At 46.2% G+C, this 19,073-nt stretch overlaps 1 protein-coding gene across 1 annotated transcript in view; it reads left to right on the top strand.

Moving 5' to 3' along the window:
* Positions 1-1,758, top strand: part of RYBP (RING1 and YY1 binding protein) — an 88,102-nt gene extending 86,344 nt beyond the window's left edge. Inside the window, 3 exon segments of the mRNA XM_077770647.1 lie at positions 546-726; positions 729-826; positions 1,258-1,758. Of these exon segments, the coding sequence (XP_077626773.1) occupies positions 546-726; positions 729-826; positions 1,258-1,510 (532 nt within the window). The 3' untranslated portion in view covers positions 1,511-1,758.
* The last annotated feature ends 17,315 nt before the right edge of the window (positions 1,759-19,073 follow it).

Here is a 19,073-nt window from a genome sequence, read left to right as displayed (position 1 = left end):
ACCCTGGTTACCTTTCATTGCTCTCTGTGTGTTGTCCATGCCAATCACAGAGCTGTGGAGAGCAGACCAGGTTGGAATAATTAGATTGAGGAGTGAATGTCACACTTCTAATTTCATTCTCCTTTCAGGGGATTACTAGTGTCCATTTAATAAAATGAGATTAACCCTCTGCAGCAGGAGTATTTGAAAGCTGTCAGTCAGTATAATCTTGACAGCTCACAAGGAGAAGTGCTCTGTGCACTCTTACAGACACTGTCATGTTTTCTGGGCTGCAAGGCTTTGCTCGTGCGAGCGGTGTGTCTGTTGGTGCGAGCACACGTGTGCACGTCGTTACAGCTGTCGTTACCACGTACAGGGGTGGATTTGAAAGAAGAACAGGGTTCTCTACCTTTTGCACGGGAACGGTAACGTAGACATGACCAGCAATTGGGTTTGGAGGTGCCAGTAATAAAATACGTTAAGAAATTATAAGCCAAAAGCGGGAGAAAAAAGCGAGAGAAATACTATAAAGCAAATAGTGATGTGTCTTTCCTTAAACGTTTTAGAAAACCTCGGATCAATTCGCAGCTGGTGGCGCAGCAGGTGGCCCAGCAGTACGCCACCCCGCCGCCCCCGAAGAAGGAGAAGAAGGAGAAAGTGGAAAAGCCAGACAAAGAGAAGCCTGAGAAGGACAAGGAAATTAGTCCTAGTGTTACCAAGAAAAACACCAACAAGAAAACAAAGTANGACCAAAGTCCGATATTCTGAAAGATCCTCCTAGCGAAGCAAACAGTATACAGTCCGCAAATGCTACGACAAAGACCAGTGAAACGAATCACACCTCAAGGTATTTGAAACTAGATTGAAATACAGCACTGCTGCTCTGCTTGACTTTGTCCTAGTCAAGAACTGGGGGTGGTTTTGTGCCTGGGGGTTTGCAGGCCAAGAGGGGGTGGGGTGGGGTGGGGAGAGCTAGGTACGGGCCTGTCCTCTTGGAAAGCGCACGGGTATGTATGTGGGCTGCTTCTCTGTCACTGTGGCCAGAACAGGAGAAGGATCAACTGATAATCACTTTGTGTTGGTCCAGAAGCTTTGTGTAACTGCCGGTGGCTTCTAGTGCTAAAAGTTAATGAGCGGACTCTGGCATAAGCTCTGGCGTGTGTGGTGGCGATGGCGACTCCTTGCCACGGCGGCAGGAGGTCGGTGTGTATATTGACGGGCAAGTCGCTTTGCACCCATAGCTTATTTAATTGGCTGTTCCCGGGGTGTTACTTTCAGGCCCCGGCTGAAAAACGTGGACAGGAGCACCGCACAGCAGTTGGCAGTGACTGTGGGCAACGTCACCGTCATTATCACAGACTTTAAGGAAAAGACTCGCTCCTCCTCGACGTCCTCATCCACAGTGACCTCCAGTGCAGGGTCCGAACAGCAGAACCAGAGCAGCTCGGGCTCGGAGAGCACAGACAAGAGCTCCTCGCGCTCCTCCACGCCGAAGGGCGACATGTCAGCAGTAAATGATGAATCTTTCTGAAATTGCACATGGAATTGTGAAAACTATGAATCAGGGTCTGAAATTCAAATCCTCCACCTGCCCATGCTGCTTGCACCCCCCTGGAGAACCTTCTGTGGACATCGGCCTCTTAGCGAAGCTGCCGGGATGATTGCTGCTTGCCATGGGCATCTGGCCACCGAGGAATTTCGCACCCTGACGATTACTCTTGACACTTTTATGTATTCCATTGTTTTATATGATTTTCCTAACAATCATTTATAATTGGATGTGCTCCTGANCTTTTATTTACTGAGTTCACAGACTCCATCCTTTCAGCATATCCTTTTAAGTTTAGTTCTTTCTTCCAGTTATACTATGTACTATCAGTTTTGATATAACTATATATATATAAATATAAAATTATATATAAAGGGTTATTTGAAACCAATCCATGGCGACGCTGGTGCTTGATACACTGTGAAGTGAATACAACATTGAACAGTTACAGATCTGGGACAGTCCCTTCTAGGAAAGTGCTGAAATTAGATAAAAATCAGTCCTACACGAAGTACGTTCCAACCCACGTGGGAACTTGATGCTCTCATTTGTCTAAAGAGTACTGGACGATATAAAAATATATATTTTTTACACAATGTGATCTCAAATTTCAAGACTGCTCCAGAGAGCCTGCATTTGCAATGGAATAACTGACAAATCACACATGGCTTAGTTGGGAGGGCTTGGACGCTTCAGAAGTCACTAACCTAGCTCCAGAATGCCAAGTATTCGTGTAAGTTCCGGTTACATGTTAGCATTGCTCTTCGTACATAAGCACTCATGAAAATACGGTATTCTGTAACTCGAATCCCATCCATCTTCCAGACCTCCCCTCGTGTCTGAGGGAAATCTCTTAATCTTAGGACTAAAACTGTCTAAACTGTGTTTTTGGTCCATTCAAGAAGCAACTCCCCCTTCCCACTTTGCACGTGACATTGCAGTCGTGGGTTTTGTCATTGAAATTGGTTTGCCTCGCGTCCTCTCCCTCCCCTTCCCCTGCCAGTTTAGTTTATGAGAATTCTTTTTCTTTCTTACAGTCGACTCTTTGTTTTTTACTGCACCGAGGTTATCAAACGCACATCCAGTCCCGACATGGAGTATTTCCAGTGTTTAGAGACATTTCTTGATTCCCTGCTGTGGGAAGGAACTCAAGTGGTGAATGGTTTAAGCATTAGCGGCCAGAATTGCAGGGAGAAGCTCCTACTTCCTGCGAGCGTGTGATCTTTGTCTCTCTCACTTTTCCGTTCACTCATTTTTCACTGTCTTGCAAAAACAAACAAAGACCACTAGTATGCTTCCACCCCTCCTTGTTTCTCAGATGTGGTGTTCTGCTTTGTTTGGATTTAGGGTCTCTGGTGTCTGACTCTTAGATTCATATCCACACGGTTCGTAGCCTTCAGAGCCACTTCAAGCATGGGGACTTGGTGTTACCTTCCTTTATGCGATCATACTGGGACTCCCGGGAGGGCGGCCACATTTTGGTGTGAAAAACCTGGTTTGCTTAAGAACAGAAGTACCTGTCTGTGGAGGCAACGAGTAAAAAGAAACAATTAACAGCTTGATTTGAGTAGCCAAGGGGAAAGGTTCCTTTCACATTTACATTAAAACTATTCTGTAGTCACTGATGTACCGTAATTTAAATTCTGTCCTCAAAGGTAATAGACTATAAAGCAGTGCCATTTGTAGCTGTGGTCCTGTTCTCAAATGCATGGACAGTTGTCCCCTCTTTTTAAAACAAGGCTTGTATCTGGGATGCAAGCTATGCTATCTTTTTAAATACATTTTTAAAGTATTTATTAATGAACCAAAGGAAATCAGATGCTTTCTGTAAGCATCAGAATATATAATACATAGTGATTTGACTATGAATTTTAAATCCACGTTTTAATATTAGTGGGATATTGCAAAGACATTCCTTCTAAAGTTTTAATATTCCTTTTATTAAGGGTCTCAGGGAGGGTAAATTAGTCAGCCATATTTATTTTCCAGAGATGTAAGGAATTGCTACGTTTTTTAATTAACTTTTTAAAAAAAATTTAAATGCCACCAAACTCGTGGGTTGCACTGCTTTTTGAACCAATAAGTGTTGGTATGCACTTTGTTCAGAAACACTGTGTACTTTCTCAAAATCAGTTTCATGTAAAGTGATTGGATCCCTAGATTAGTGGAAAAAGCTGATTAACCAGCTACTCATAGGCTGCTAATTAATTCATTGCCAATGTCTCGGTTTTTCAGTTTTGCCTCCGTGATAAAGAACACATGAAAGCATTGGGAGGGGCGAAGGAAGGGAGGGTTGCTTTAGAACAGGTGAGAGGAGATTGCCATTTTGCTAGAAACTGCAGCTGATGCTGGGACTCCTCAACAGTCCCGTGCCTTTGGGCCAGTCCTCCAGCCGCTGCGGAGTGTCGCGTTGAGGTAGTGAGGTGGTAGGGACTCTACGCTTGGAATTTCCAAAACTGAAGACCTCCCTCAGGCGTGTATTCTGGAAATGGAATTCCTCTACCTTCTGCATTTGCAGTTTGCCCTACAAATTCGTAGGCAGCACATAAAAACACTAGTGTAGTTTATAAGGATATACATTAAAAAGAGGACCAGAAATACTTGGTATTCAGTGGCACAGTAAGCAGGTTATAAAAACAAAACAAAAAAACAAAAGCACAGTGTTACGCTTGCAAGTTTCCATTTGTTTTCATCCCACACGCTCTGTCACACTCGTGCGTGCGCGCACACACAGAGCTCACCCAACGTGCTTTGCTTGAGTCATGCAGTTTTAAAAAAAAAAAGGGAAAGACATCTCGACACCCACAAAATACTCTGATCAAACCGTTCCGTTTCGATCTGGATATTTAAAAACATTGGCAGAAGCTTCTGTGAGTTTAGTTCCACTAAGATGTCTCACCGGCCTTATCAGGACCATTCTCAGTCTACTTTTTTAAGCTACCGTATCTTAAATTATTGAAAATTTATTAATTGCTGAATATATAATAACCTTTGCTTGTATGTAACCGAAAATGGTTTAAGAGCCAACATTTAGAGTATGACAATGGAGCTGAACAGTTTTTAATGCGCAAGCAGTTCTGTTCTTGTGTATGACTTGTAACCTTAATTTACTGTGTAAAGATGGTTACATTATTTCCTTAGCTTTGTTTGTTGGAGACAAATAGAGAATGCTTGTTAAGTATGTCAAAACATAATCTTATCTTGTGAATTTTTGTTAATGTATTATACGAGCTATATTTTTCATTTGCCCAGAAAGACAGCTTGTATAACGCTTTTGGAAGTTTCTGCTCTGTAACGTCTTTAGAGCTGACGGTCTGTTAGGTTTGTTTTTTTCTTCATGCTAAAGTGTCAGTTGGTGGTTTTGTGAACTGGTCAGAAATTCACAGGTCTTAAATGTTTTGGGGAAATTTATATTGGACACTGCTCTTTGTCTAGCAAATAAAAGATGTTAATATATTCCTGTTACTGGCATGTGCACGACTATGTTATTAGAAGCCACTTTATCATTTTCCTGCTTTAAATAGAAATGTCTATTTATGAATTCTGCTTGTAGTTTTTTCACAAATAAAATAGTAAAATTTACACTGAAATCTTTTATTTCCTTGTGTATAGACTTTAGCCCTTAGGAAAATGGTTCCTTTTTGTACGCGGATTTTTAGCTCGTGGGTTATTTGCGGTGGGAACAGGAGGCCAAGAGCGCAAGTGGATTTAGGTGTACGTATCTCAGATCAGAGCTGCAGCAGCAAGCCTAATTGAACAAAAAAGAATGTCCAGATTTTGGAAGAAGACCATCTTCGTGCGTCTGAGCTCATCCTTTGAGATCGGTTCTAGCGATTTATAAAGAAGGAGATGGCGGCTGACAACAGTTAGTTCGGTGGATGCCTGCAAACTCTCGGAAGGCGACCCGTTTCTGGCCAGCTGCGTTCAGGTAAACTGTGTGTCCCACGTAAGTGCACCGCAGTGTCAGACCTGAACGCCACACACACAAAGCTCGCTTTCTGCCACGTGCCAGAGAGTGGCCGTGGCAGTCGCTGTACCCTTCCAAAGGCTACGGAAACCACTTGAGACACTTCAAGATCCACCCCTGATTACTCTCCTTTGTCCTGAGTCTGCACTTGAACTAGCACTGAAAGGAACATGATGTAAAATGGTGCAGGACCCCGAACTGCAAAACGGGCTCATCCTGGTCAAAGGAAGCTTAAAGCTACGTTCTCCTTTGTTCTTAGTTTCCAGAGCGGAGTTGTAACCCGTCTGGCTCTTCAGAAGTCTCTGGAAGGGTGGAAGGGCAAGCATCAGATGGCGTCTCCTGTTTCCCAGGGGCCATCGTGGCTACAGGTGATTGGTTGTACCCCCCACCTCACAGCTTTCTTTGGTACCGGAAGAGACCTGTGTGAGGGTCCCCACTGCCGGTGGCTCCGGCTCCACACTTTGAGGACGATGGCAGCTGCCTCACACTAAATAAAGGCCTACAGCAAGGAGTTGGAGCCTTTCTGGTCATGAGGACAAGAGGGGAAGCAATGGCTTGTCCTGGGCTAAACCCCGCATTGACACACAGCCAGACCCCCGCTGAGGAGCATGGCTGGGGTGTGACAGCAACATGGTAAAAAACGGTGGCAGGATTCATCCTGGTCGAGGATAGGATGGTCTCTGAAGCCGGAAGGTACCCACGCTTCTGCTCTGCTCTCACAATCCTGTGACATAGCAACCAGCCAGCCTCTGCCTGGGGCAGCGACGAGAAGATGAGGGGGTGTCGGGGAGCCCTGTGGTCTGTCTCGCCCCTGACCTCCGAGCAGTTCTGAGGAGCTCCCCCGAAGCCTCACAATCCCAGCAAGGAAAGGTTCCGAACCGTCCTCTTGAAAGGTCCCGTTTACTAATCGTCCCAGGAGCCAGAGTCCAATCTGGCTGCTCCTAATAGTGTTTGTCAGGAAGGCACAATCTTCTCCCTGGCAGTCAGAGTTCTATTAAGGGCAATAGGAACAGACCACTGAATAGTACAGGGGAGGCTCTGGTTTTTCTAGAAGAGGTCATAGAACATGTCTGGAAAGAGGGAGGAGGGGCTCAAGTCAGGGCAGACCCTGAAGCGAAAGTAGATACCCAGGTGTTACCCGTTCCGCCTGGGAAACCTGCCTTCTCTCCAGGGGTTAATCCCAAGGCTGCGACTGGGGGCTCCCTCTTGGGGCACCTGGTGGCTGGGTGTGTCTAGTCCCGATGACAGATCCAGTGCCGTGCTGGAACTCAGCTAACGGGCGTGCGCACGCGGATCCAGACTGAAAGTGGCCCCCGCCTTCTGCAGGTGCTTTTGACCTAGACCCGGCCTTCAGGTGGCCACACCCACACCTGTTCCCCCAGCACCTGTGGAGCGCTGCCAGACATCACCGAGCAGACCCAGTACTCTCTCCTTCAGCTGAAGTCGGACTCCAAAGCCTCCACCCAGCTCTCCAGTCTTGGCGGCCCCATGTTCCCGTGTGGCAAAACTCCTCTGCCGTCCCTTCCCTGGACCCGACCCATCCAGAGCAGTCGGGCCACCCGACAAGGCTGCTTTAGTCAGCTCTTCACTTGTGGAGCATCGTCCCCTGGGGCCATCGGAGCTCTAAATGGAAGGCTGGCCGAGAGGCTTGAAGGAGTCAGGAAAGAAGGAAACTAAATATCCAACAATTTTTCGAAAAGCCGCACTTTCCTCTCTAAAACGGGACCAGAGGAGGAAGCCAGTGCCAAGCTCTGTAGCTTTAAATGCCAGACCACGGGCCTGCTGGCAGTGATGGGTGTTGCCATGTAGGCCAGACCGGACCCTGCCCAGGCTGTCACACCGGTTCTGCCAACCCCAGGGACTCTCAAATAACCGGGCAAAACACCAAACGGATGTGATACCTGAAAACAGCGAGATACACACTTGGAGTCAGACCTGTGGAAGGCTCCCGCCTCTACCTGACTGGGGGACCTTGGGCAAGTCAGCCTCCCTAGGTGCATTTTCTTCATCTCTGAAACAAACCCTACTCTGCCCACGTCTCTGCTGCCCCGGGGGGCAATGGGCCAGTGTCCCAGTTTTAATACTAGGTACCAACTTTACTTCCTGAACATTCACTGTAATGCTTCTCATGTCGACGGTGGGAATGAGAAAGGTTTGGTTTGTGATTGTTTTATCTTGTTCTTACATTTTATATATATTCCCCCCTCCCCCTCCCCCTCCCCCTGGCCCAGAGCAGTTGGGCGAAGGTCACATGTAAATCAAGTCCGGTGGTATTTTTGACAGCTGCTTGGTGTTTCTGTATCTACACATGGTGTTCCAATAAATATGGCTTTTCTTCATTAAAAGGTTGATTTTTTTTAAAATGGCGTTCACTGTCATTATTACCAAAGAAGAAGTTTAGAGTCAGTGGGAGAATTAGAGGTCAACAGGGTACCTGGCATCAGTACACAGTAGGAGATTACTAAGTGTTACTTGTGGATTACACTCACATGTACTGTACCTGCACATGTATGTGCATGTGTGTGTACAGTATGTATGTGTACGTCATAGGTGTATGTGGGCACGTGTCCTGATTGACAGTGGGATTTTTCATTCATGCGTAAATGCCACGAGCTCCTGGCACAGAGAAGTTTGAGCTACAATCCATCAGATGGGCCACAAATCCACCCGTGGAGAGTGAGTTGTACATAAGAACCAGTTTTTCAGCCTGAGTCATTCAGCCGTCACAGCAGCCTCAGAAGGAGGAGAGCTCCGTGCAGGAGAGCGAGGCAGATCTATAAATTGTATTCATTGCCTCTTCACATTTAAAGAAATTTGTACCCGTTTGGAGAAGTCTTACAGTCGAGAGTTATCTCATCGGCTGGAATTATAACAATCTGCCAGGGTGGAAAACGTGTGACTGTGAGGCGTTCCCAAGAGGCAGGACCCTCTCATAAATTCTACTGTGACGTTCCAAGTGACTCCCGCGTGCGGGGATCATCCTGACGATGCGGACGAAGCAGCAAACAAATAGGCTAATAAGAGGCAGGAGTGCCTGCGCCTCCATCGATCCCGAAGCAATCAGCAGCCGCTGGTGGGCCCAGCCGGCCTCCGTGGCGGGCAAGACATGGGCACCACTTGTGGCTGCTGAGTTGAGACCGAGGGCCCACCATTGCCTGGGCTCCCTGCTCTCCCAGAAATCCCTGGTGGGGACTTACTCTCGAATAGCACTCGGTCAACTCGGAATGGCGGGCGTGAGGGGCCGGTCCCAGGAACCAGTTACCTAGGACCCTTTTTTATGTCCCTGGCTCTATGACAATTCCTCATTTCATCCCGACTCTGTAAATGCCTTCTACTCCATGTAGAACAACAGAACCACAGCAAATACTTAAGTAGCCAGAGCAGCCCACTTTCTTGGTACCGTGTTTCGCGCCTTATTTGAACTCAGTGAATCCTCACAGAAACACTATGGAATATAGTCAGGATGGGCAGACAGCAGCCTGTGGGTCACATCCTTCCCCACTGCCTGTTTTTGTACAGCCCGTGAGAGCTCGGAATGGATTTTACATGTTTAAGTGGTTGCGAGGAATTTTTAAAGAATAATACTTGCAATGTGAAAAATATATGAAATTCAGATTCCAGTGTCTATAAATAAAGTTTTATTGGCACACAGCCACGCCCACTGGTTCATGTACTGTCTGTGGCTGCTTTCCTGGTACAAAGGCAGAGTGTAATTGTTGGGAGTGGAGACGGTGTGGCCCACGGCGCCTAAAATATTTATTATCTGGCCCCTCAGAGAAAAAAATGTACTCCTCCCCCAGAATACACTCCCGTCTGTCACATTCTGTGAGGTGAGCACCGAGAGAGCCCTCAGTGGCTAGAAGGGTTACTGGCAGTCTGTGCTGGGTAAAGGGTTGTGGAATGAAGAAACTGATGCCTGCCTGTTTTACAAATGAGGAAACAGGAGCACGGAGATCTTAAGGAACTTGCCCAAGGCCACCCAGCTAGTAAGTGGAGGAATTGGGATTTGAATCAAGGCTGGCTGATCCAGAGTCTTGGCTTTCAGTCTCCAAGAGGCTGAATGGGCAGCTTCCTCCAAGGTATGTTCCTTGAACTCGAGTTAGGCCAGATGCCTAGCTCTGGCCAAATAACTTTGGTTGAATTCCTGTTTAATATAGAAGCCCTCTTGGAGTTTCACAGTGATCGTTAGTATATCAAAGGCTCTGAGAAGTCCTGCTGGAAAGAAACCCACTTCACTTCCTTTAATATGGTGTTTTAAAAACTTATTCCACCAGCTCATGGAACTCTGTGGGGAGCATTTGTGGAAAAGACTTGTAGGTAAGACTTACGGGGCCTCTCCATGGCCCTTCGAAAATTATTGAGCCTCTCTGAACCTTTGTTTCTTTCTCTGTAGAATGGTAACATAATGATTTAGTGAGCTGATGAGTTCCCGGGTCCTCCTAGATACGTACAAAATGCCAGTTCCCGGCTCCACAGGGTAACTCGGGTACCCGACACACGTGCCATTTCTTACCTTTGAGGCCAAGTGTGGAACCACAGTAGCTTTGCAAAGGGATAGCTTATGTCACCTTCAGATGCCCACTGGTCACAAGCATAGGCCCATCAGAGCCATAACGGGAGCCCCCGCCGGGCGAGAGGGAAGCAGGCAGGAGAGTAGGCTCCAGCAGTGTGAGCCAGCAGCGTGGCTGTGGCCGTGGCCGTGGCCAGCCCGTGCGCTCCGCCTTGTAGGTGTTCAGAGCAGATCTAACGCTGCGCCCTGGCTGTCCGCTGGGCTCTGCATTCCGCTCTCATCTTAGTCACGCTCCTGCGCTTGAGTGAGTCGTTCTGGACTCCCCGGACGCGCACGCCTTTGTTCCTGACAGCAGGTGAGGCTTCAGCCTCTGGACGTGACCATCCGCTTCAGTGTCTGCGAAAGTCCCCTCCGCCCGCAACCCGGACATCTGAAGATGAAGCTTAATAGAGTCAGCTGCGCGGAGGAGGGCTGTGGGGGCTCAGGCTTGCGGGGAGGCTGCTGGGCCCCCGGGGCCTGGGCCGGACTGGCGAGGGGACAGGCCCCGGGGATGGGGTCAAGGAGGGGGGCCAGCAGGAAGGGGATAGGGATGGNGGCCGAGTCCTGCCGCGTGGCTAAGAATGAAACACAACGGCAGAACTCTCGCCGCACCCCTCTTCCTGGCCGGCCGCGCATCCCCCGAAGAGCAGGAGGGGGCCCTGGCTGCAGCCTAGTTGGGGACGGGATGGAGGAGGGACGGAGGCACATCTGGCAGAGGCCGGTGCCCAGGCCCCAGCAGTTAGTTGGCAGCTCGAGCCGGGGGCCCTGTCACGATGGCAGTCTGGCTGAGGTCCCCAGCCCCTTCCCGGAGTCCTCCCCACACGGGAGATTCTGGCTTCGCCTTACAACTCTTGGAGAACAGGCTCTCCCGTTTCAGGGCCACGAGGCAGCTGGGGCAGCATCCCAAGAGGCAGCAGGCCCTTTGTGGGGAGCCCAGTTGGGGGCCAGCCTCCCCCCACGCTTGGCGTCTGAGGGCTTAACCTTTTGTTTCCTGAGTTTTGTATGCCTCTGCTCGGCTGCTTTCTCGTCGCTGGTCAGATGTCGGCATATTTGCCTTCACTCTGCCCACCCTGGGTCTTTGCCTGCAAGGAGTCCACCCTGCAAATGAGTCTGACCTGCCCTCCCGTGAAACAACCGCCACAGACCGTAGGCAATCACGACAGTCCTTACACCTTGACAGCCATTGGCCAGTGTTGCGAAACGTACAGCCAGACTGAAGTGAGGCTGATTAGAAGGGCCACGTTTGAATGTAAGAACAAGGGCATCTTCCAATCACGCAATCCAGACTCTCAATGCCTTCGAATGCTGGGAGGGAGGCAAGCGTGCTTTAATTTTGCCTGATGCCTCAGGCTTCTGGCTCGGAACTTGAGGTGATGGCTGGATCTCTGTCGGTCATCATGAACCATGAGGTCATCTTAAGGGTAGAAGCTACCTACTGAGGATAAGAAGGGCTGAAAGATAGAGCCTGGGTCCCTGACGTCATCCCCAGGCACCCTGCCTAGCCCCTGACCTCTCTAGGTGAGACATAAACTTCTCTTTTATTTAAACCACTATGTACTGGTTAGGGCTCTCCAGAGATAAAGAACCATAGGAGACGTGTATATATCTCCACTGCGGGCCAAGAAGGACCCAGACAATTTTGGCACAACTCTCACTTCTCTTCCTATAAACGACTTTCTCCCTGAAGAAAAAAGGATCTGTATTAGGCAGAAAGCGTGATGGCCACATGAGCTCGTGGGCAGCTGCCGGACGGCTTCAAGCCAAAGGAACCCCCTCCTGAATCAGGCAGCTCCGGCCGTGTTCTGCTGCTGTAACACGACTTCAGGTCTGCAAAGGTTTGTTTCTTACCCAGGCTATGCGTCTCTCTCAGCTTTACTTCCTGTCCTCTTTACTTCTGGAACCCAGGCTTGCTCTGAGCTATTGTTGTCTGTCTGGAGGCAGAAGGGACAGCAAAACAGGCTTGGCGCCTTCCGGCCGCCGCTTAGCTTCTGCTCACATTTTATTAGCCAAAGAATCACATGAGCACACAGGCTAGGGATGTATCGTCGCCTCCAGGCTGGGTGCCAGCCTGCTCCTCCTGGGGAGGAGCAGCAAATATTTTGAGCATTAACTCGTCTACCACACCATTTTACCGGACTGTAAGAACATAAACAGAAATTGACCAAGAATTAGAAAGAACCAATTTCGACTTCACTTCCTCCATTCCAATCCCTTCACCCTCCCATCTCCAAGGGGAGATTCTGAGCAGAAAAACCGGGTTTCCCATTTTGTCCGTGTTGTTAAAGCTGGGAGTGAACTGAAGCCAGGAAGAGGCACCTGGGACTCTGGGAGAGACGGGCTGAAGATTAACCTCACTTTGTGTTCCCGGTCATCTTTTTGTTCCCAGGCCACCTCCTCTAGAGTGAAACCTGGGAAATGTTCCTAAAGCTGGGGAATTCTGTGGTCTGAGGTTGTGGGTTGGGGAAGGGATGAAGTCTCAGTTACACATTTCATTGCTTCTGCTCTGGAAGGTCTTTGTGTGAGTCTAGTCCATTATCTGGGGCTCTTGAGGCCAAGTGTCCGTGTGACCCAGAGTCAGGACTCATAAGAAGCATATGCGTAACATTAGCCTATGTCTTCAGGCCCTTAATCCTGACCTTTGTATCAGGACACTTGAACGCACAGTGGATGCTTCCTAGATACACGGTAATCCACATGCCCATAGTCTAAAGAGTCTCCTGGATCAGGTCATGTTAGGTGTTATGGCCTGAATTGTGTTCCCCCAAAGTTTGTAAGTTGCAGCTCCAGCTCCCAAAGTGACCTATTTGGAGATAGAGCAAGGTTAAGCGAGGTCATAAGGGTGGGGTCCCTCAAGGGGACTGATGTCCTTATAAGAAGAGGCAGAGACAGCAGAGACCTCTGTCTCTCCCCACACACTGAGGAAAGGCCATGTGAGGCCACAGCAAGAAGGCAGCTGTCTATGGGGATCACCTCTGCTGCAGATGTCATGATCTTACACTTCTGGCCTCCACAACTGGGAACAAATAAATATCTGTTCTTTAGGCCACCCAGTTGGTGGTGTTTTGTTATGCAGCCCTAGCTGACTAATACATTAAGAGTAACAGCCATCCAGACTTCCAGTCCTGCCTCCCTTCTCTTCCATTTCCTTTTTCTGAGAGGAAACTCCTTTTTATTCCTTATCACTATTTGGTATTTCTTTTCATATGTCATAAGAACCATGCCCAGTGGGCTCCTTCCTGTTTTCCATCTACTATGAGAGAAGATTTTTTTAACTCTCTTTTCTTCTGCCCATTTCAATCTACAAATGTGAACTTCTTCCTGACCCCTGCCCCACCTTCTATATATCATATTTGATGAGATCACTTTCAGTATGTATATTATTTTGACTATATATGGAAGTGTATATCACAGGGGAGTTTTATGGCAAAATTGTGATGACTTTTTCTTTTCTGCACAATTTGTTTTCTGGAGTTCTTATTTTTTGTCTGCTTATTTCTCTATGCATTTGTCACCAATTCAAAAACAAACGTACATAGGCCAAGTGAGGTCCCTGGTCATACAGAGCACGTGACTGAGAGGTTTCAGCCCTAGGGCTCTACATGAACTATTGAGAGAGGTGTGGACTGGGATGGACAGGTACCCTCTAGACTTGAGCAACAGTGGGAAGCCATTACCAGTGCCAGGCCTGAAGGGCAAAGAGGGGAAAGAGGCTTACTGGAGCCCAGTGGATTGACAGCTCTGGAGGAGAGAAAGTCTTGTGGGATTTGTGGTTGGGGAGGGATAATGTAGCCACTGCCACAATGGTGGCATCAAAGCAGGCAGGGAGGAGCGTGAAATGCACTTGACCTCCCTTGCTTCATCCCCTCTCATCTCCTGCCAGTGCTGCTCATTAGCCAACCCAACAGGAAGCCAAGGGCGAGGGAGGCCAGAGTTGGCAACCCACAGGGATAGCCTCCTGAATCTGCTGGTCAGAAAAGGGAAGGAAGTACCTGGTGGAGGGTGAAGACGAAGGCTAAGCGGCACACTAACTGGCCTGCTGGCTCTTTGCTTGCCGACAGATTCACTGCCTTTGGGTGTCTTATTTTAGCTTCTTAGAGACATCTCTCCTAGTGTCTCCTGACCTGTCCCCATCCAGGCTGGGGCCCGGCTGTCGCAGTGGGACCTCCCTTGACCACCATCCCAGTATGTCCTTCTCTTCTCTGTTGTATCTTCTGTTTCCTGTCACCGTGGTTTTCCTCTTTGTCGTTTTACTTCCTCATTTTGGTGGAGCTCAAAAGGATGTGTGTTGGGTGGGGGGGGTCTCTATTCTTTGAGACTTTTCAAGACCGGCAATGTCTTTCTCTTCCCTCATACCCCCGTGGCACAATCCCCCAGAAGCCATTTTCCCTCCTCACATATGGTGATGCTGAGAAGCCTAAAGCCTTCTGGTCCCCGAGCCTGTGCACGGGACATATTTTTTACTCTCTAGCCATTTAAAGAAGCTTTTCTGGGGGCTTCTGGCTGGCTCAGTTGGTAGAACATGTGACCCTTGGTCCCAAGCTTCTGAGTTTGAGCCCCATGTTGGATGCAGAGATTACTTAAAAATAAAATCTAAAATACAATACAATAAAGTCAAGAAGCTTTTCTGTGTCCCCCGTACACTGACACTTCATGACCATGCTCTTTGGCGTGGGTCTCTTTTCACAACTGTGCTGAATGCCTAATTCAGACACTTTTAATCCCCAAATTCAAGTCATTCAGTTTTGGGACATCTCCTTAAACCATTTCACTGATGAGTTCATTTTCTCTCCTTTTTCTTTCTACAACTTCTGTTATCCAGATATTGTACCTCCTCTGATTTTCTTGTGATTTCTGTTTTCTGTTCTTTTTATGCTTTCGTTCTTTTTAGAAGCAACCTCATGCTATGAGCTGAATTGTGTCCCCCAAAAGATACTGAACTCCTAACCCCCAGTGTCTGTGAACCTGGTCTTATTTGCAGGTCTTTGCAAAGCTAATCAAGTGCAAGTGAAATCAACTGGGCAAGTCCTAATCCAATATGGCTGGCAGCATTATGCAGGGGCAGTTTGGACACAGACACTGAGAGAACGCCGGTGAACATGAAGACGGAGATTGGGGTGATATTTCTACAAGCCGTGGGATGCCAAAAATTTCCAGCAAACCCCCCAGAAGGGAGGAGAGAGGTAAGGAACAGATTGTCCCTGTGAGTCCTCAGAGAGAACTAATCTCTGCCAGTACCTTGACTTTGGACTTCTGGCCTCCAGAGCTGTGAGACAGTAAATCTCTATTGCTTTAAGGACCCCAGCCTGTGGTGCTTGGTTAGAGCCGCCCTAGGTAACGAATACACCTCGTCTTTGCCTTTCATTTCTTCTACTAAGTTCTTCATTTCTTATATCATGGTTCCAGTTTCCAGGAGCCATTCTTTTGTTGTTCTGTACTTTTCCGTCTTGTCATTTCTGCCTCTTAATTCTTGTCTGTAGTGTACTTTTCTCATCAGAGAAAATTAATGATGATTCAAAGCTTTCCTTTCTCAGATTCATCTGCTGTTGTTAAATTCCTTGTTTTATGTCCTGTTAAAGGCTCTTTTCACGTGTCTCTAAATCTCCTATTCAAGAGAGGGGAGCTAAGAGGCTAAAAACACCAAGGACTGTGGGGGAACTTTTTTGGGGGGAACACTGAATGTGAATGTCTTTAGGTGTTTCCATTTTGGCTTTGTCAGACCCTTCCAACTTCCTGCCTGGAGGTAGAGACATGCAGGGAGCAGACTCGGGCCTCACCCTTCATCATGGACAGTCACACACTCTCAGCATCACACTCTCCAGTAAAGAAACCTCCTTTCTTAAGAGCAGTGGAGGAGGGATGGGTGCCCTGCATCCTGGAGTGAGGGGTGACCCAGGGAGCAGATGTGGGAAGCCATCCCCTTTGTTTTGCTGGCTTTTAACTGATTTTCCTTATTCTGTGCTCCCCACCCTTCAGCTGCCCTTCTGGAATTACATGAATATGGATTCCTGGCTTTTGGAGGATTTGGTTGGTTGTCGGTGTTTGCATGTTGGCTTAGATTTGGCTTTCTCCAGGCAGTGGCTACTTCCCCATCTGTTTCCCAACTTAAAGTATTTTCTTTTGTTGTCTCTTCTTCATTCTCTCAGACCTGTAGCTTTTTACAAAAAAAAAATAAAAAATAAACAAAATAAAACAAAAAAACTTTTACTCTAGTTTAAATTAAATGGTGTCCATGTCTAAGAGGGAACCAAATGGTATGTGTGTTCAATGCTCTGTCTTTATCTGAAAGCCTCAAGTTCTCTTTTTAAGACTAATTTTCACCATTGTGATATAAAAACACTCAATAAACTAGGAATAGAAGAGAACTTCCTCAAATCAATGAAAAGCATCTATGAAAAACCCACATCATACTACATAGTGAAAGACGAGATACTTTCCCCCTCAGATCAGGAGCAAGACAAAGATGTCTGCTCTTACCATTTTTATTCAGCATCATACTATGATTTGTAGGTAGGCTAATTAGGCAAGAAAATGAGATAAAAGGCATCCAGATTGGACATAAATAAGTAAAATTATCTTTATTTGCAGCTGGCATGATCTTATATACAGAAAATCCTAAGGAATCCACTAAAATGCTATTGCAGTGAAGCTCTGCAAGATTGTAGAATAAAAGATCAATATATAAAAACCAACTAGTTCTATCTACCAACAAGAACAATCTGAAACTAAAATTTAGAAAATTCCATTTTACAAAAGCATTAAAAAGGAGAAAATACTTCGAGAGAATACATTTAACAAAAGAAATATAAAACCTATACTCTGAAAACTATAAAATAGTGTTGAAAGAGACAAAAGAAGGCCTAAATAAATGGAAAGACATCCCATGTCCATGGATCAGAAACTTAATATTGTTAAATGATTCCCCCATGATCTACAGACATAATGCAATCCCTATCAAAATCCCAGTTGGTTGCTTTGCAGAAGTTGACAAGCTGATCCTGAAATTCACAGAGAAATGCAAAAGACCCAGGATAGCTAAAACAATCTTTTAACAAAACAACAAAATCAAAGGACTTATGCTTCTTATATTAAAAACTTAATACAGGGCAACAATAATCAGGATATTGTGATCAATGGAATAGAATTGTGAATCCAGAAATAAACCCTCACATTTACGATCAATTTAGCTTTTTAAGTTTATTTATTGAGAGAGAGAGAGAGCGTGGGTGAGAGGCAGAGAGGGAGAATGACAAGCAAGATGCAGTGACAGTGCAGAGCCCGACATGGGGCTCAAACTCATGAACGCGTGAGATCATGACTTGAGCCAAAATCAAGAGTCCAAAACCTAACTGATGGAACCACCCAGGCGCTCCTACAGTAAACTGATTTTTGACAACTGTGCCAAAACAATTGAACAGACAAAGAAGAGTCTTTTTGACAGATGCTGCTGGGATAACTGAGTGACCACATGCAAAAGAATGAAGCTGGATACCCTACCTCACACCATATACATACACAGTTAATTCAAAATGGATCAAAGACCTGAATGTAAGAGATAAAACTATAAAACCCTTAGAAGAAAACACAGGAATAAATCTTCATAAACCTTGGATCAGGTCATTGTTTCTTACATATGATGCCAAACGTGAAAGCAACCAAAGAAAGAATGATCAGTTGGACTCCATAAAAATTAAAACCTTTCATGCTTCACAGGATAGCATCAAAAAAACAAAAAGAAGGGCGCCTGGGTGGCTCAGTCAGTTGAGCGTCCAACTTCAGCTCACGTCAGGATCTCACAGTTCATGGATTCGAATCTCAGGTTGGGCTCTGTGCTTTAGATCCTCTGTCTCCCTCTCTCTCTGCCCCTCCTCCCCCCCCCCTTTTTCTCTCAAAAATAAACATTTAAAAAAATTTTTAAAGTAAAAAGGCAACTCATAGAATGAGAGAAAATAATTCACAAATGATATTTGATAAGGGAATTTGCAGAATGTATAAAGATGTCTTACAACTCAATAATAAAAAGACAAGACAATTAACAATTGGGCAAAGGATCTGAATAGACATTTCTCCAATATATTCATACAAATGGCCATTAAGCATGTGAAATGATGCTCACATCGATAACCATCAGAGAAATGCAAATCAAACCATGTTAAGATACACCCCTTAGGATGGCTAGAATAAAAAAGATGGATAATAAAAAGTGTTGACGAGGATGTGGAGAAATTTGAACTCTCATACCTTGTTGGTGAGAATGTAAAATTGTGTAGCAATTTTGGAGAAGAGTCTGGAAGTTCTTCAAAAGGTTAAATATGGAGTTACCCTATAGCCAACCCAGCAATTCCTAGGTACATACCAAAGAAATGGCAACAGGAAAACATGCACAAATATGCATAGCAGGATTTTTTACAATACCCAAAAAGTGAACAAAACCCCCACAAATATCCATCAACTGATGAATGGGTAAATAAGATGTAACATATCCATAGAATTTCCAGTGTTAGCAATAAAAAGAAACAAAGTACTGATAATGCACTACAACATGGATAAACCTTGAAAACATTCTGGAGTGAAAGGAGCCAGACACAAATGTCATATATTTTATGATTCTACTGATATGAAATGTCTAGAATTGGCAAATCTGTAAAGACATGGAAAGTGACTATGAATGACTACAGGGTTTCTTTTTGGGTGATGAAATGTTCTGAAGTTGATCTTGCTGGTGCCCACACAACTCTGTGAATATGCTACAAATCAATGAGTTATACATTCTCCTGTTTGAATTGTGTAACATGTGAATTGTATTATAAATAAAATTATTGTTAAAAAGCACCAAATTTAGAGGCATCCAGATGGCTCAGTCAGCTAAGCATCTAACTCTTGATTCCAGCTTAGGTCACGATCTTACGGTTGTGAGATCGAGCCCCATGTCGAGTTCTGTGCTGAGCATGGAGCCTGCTTGGGATTCTCTCTCTCCCTCTCCCCTTTCCCACACTCGCACACTCTCTTACTCTCCCTCTCTCTCTCAAAAA

This window comes from Crocuta crocuta, unplaced genomic scaffold, assembly GCF_008692635.1.
Source record: "Crocuta crocuta isolate KB4526 unplaced genomic scaffold, BGI_CrCroc_1.0 scaffold126, whole genome shotgun sequence".
Classification (NCBI taxonomy): domain Eukaryota; kingdom Metazoa; phylum Chordata; class Mammalia; order Carnivora; family Hyaenidae; genus Crocuta; species Crocuta crocuta.
Note: the sequence above shows the minus strand (reverse complement) of the source record. Positions and strands in the feature narration are given on the sequence as shown.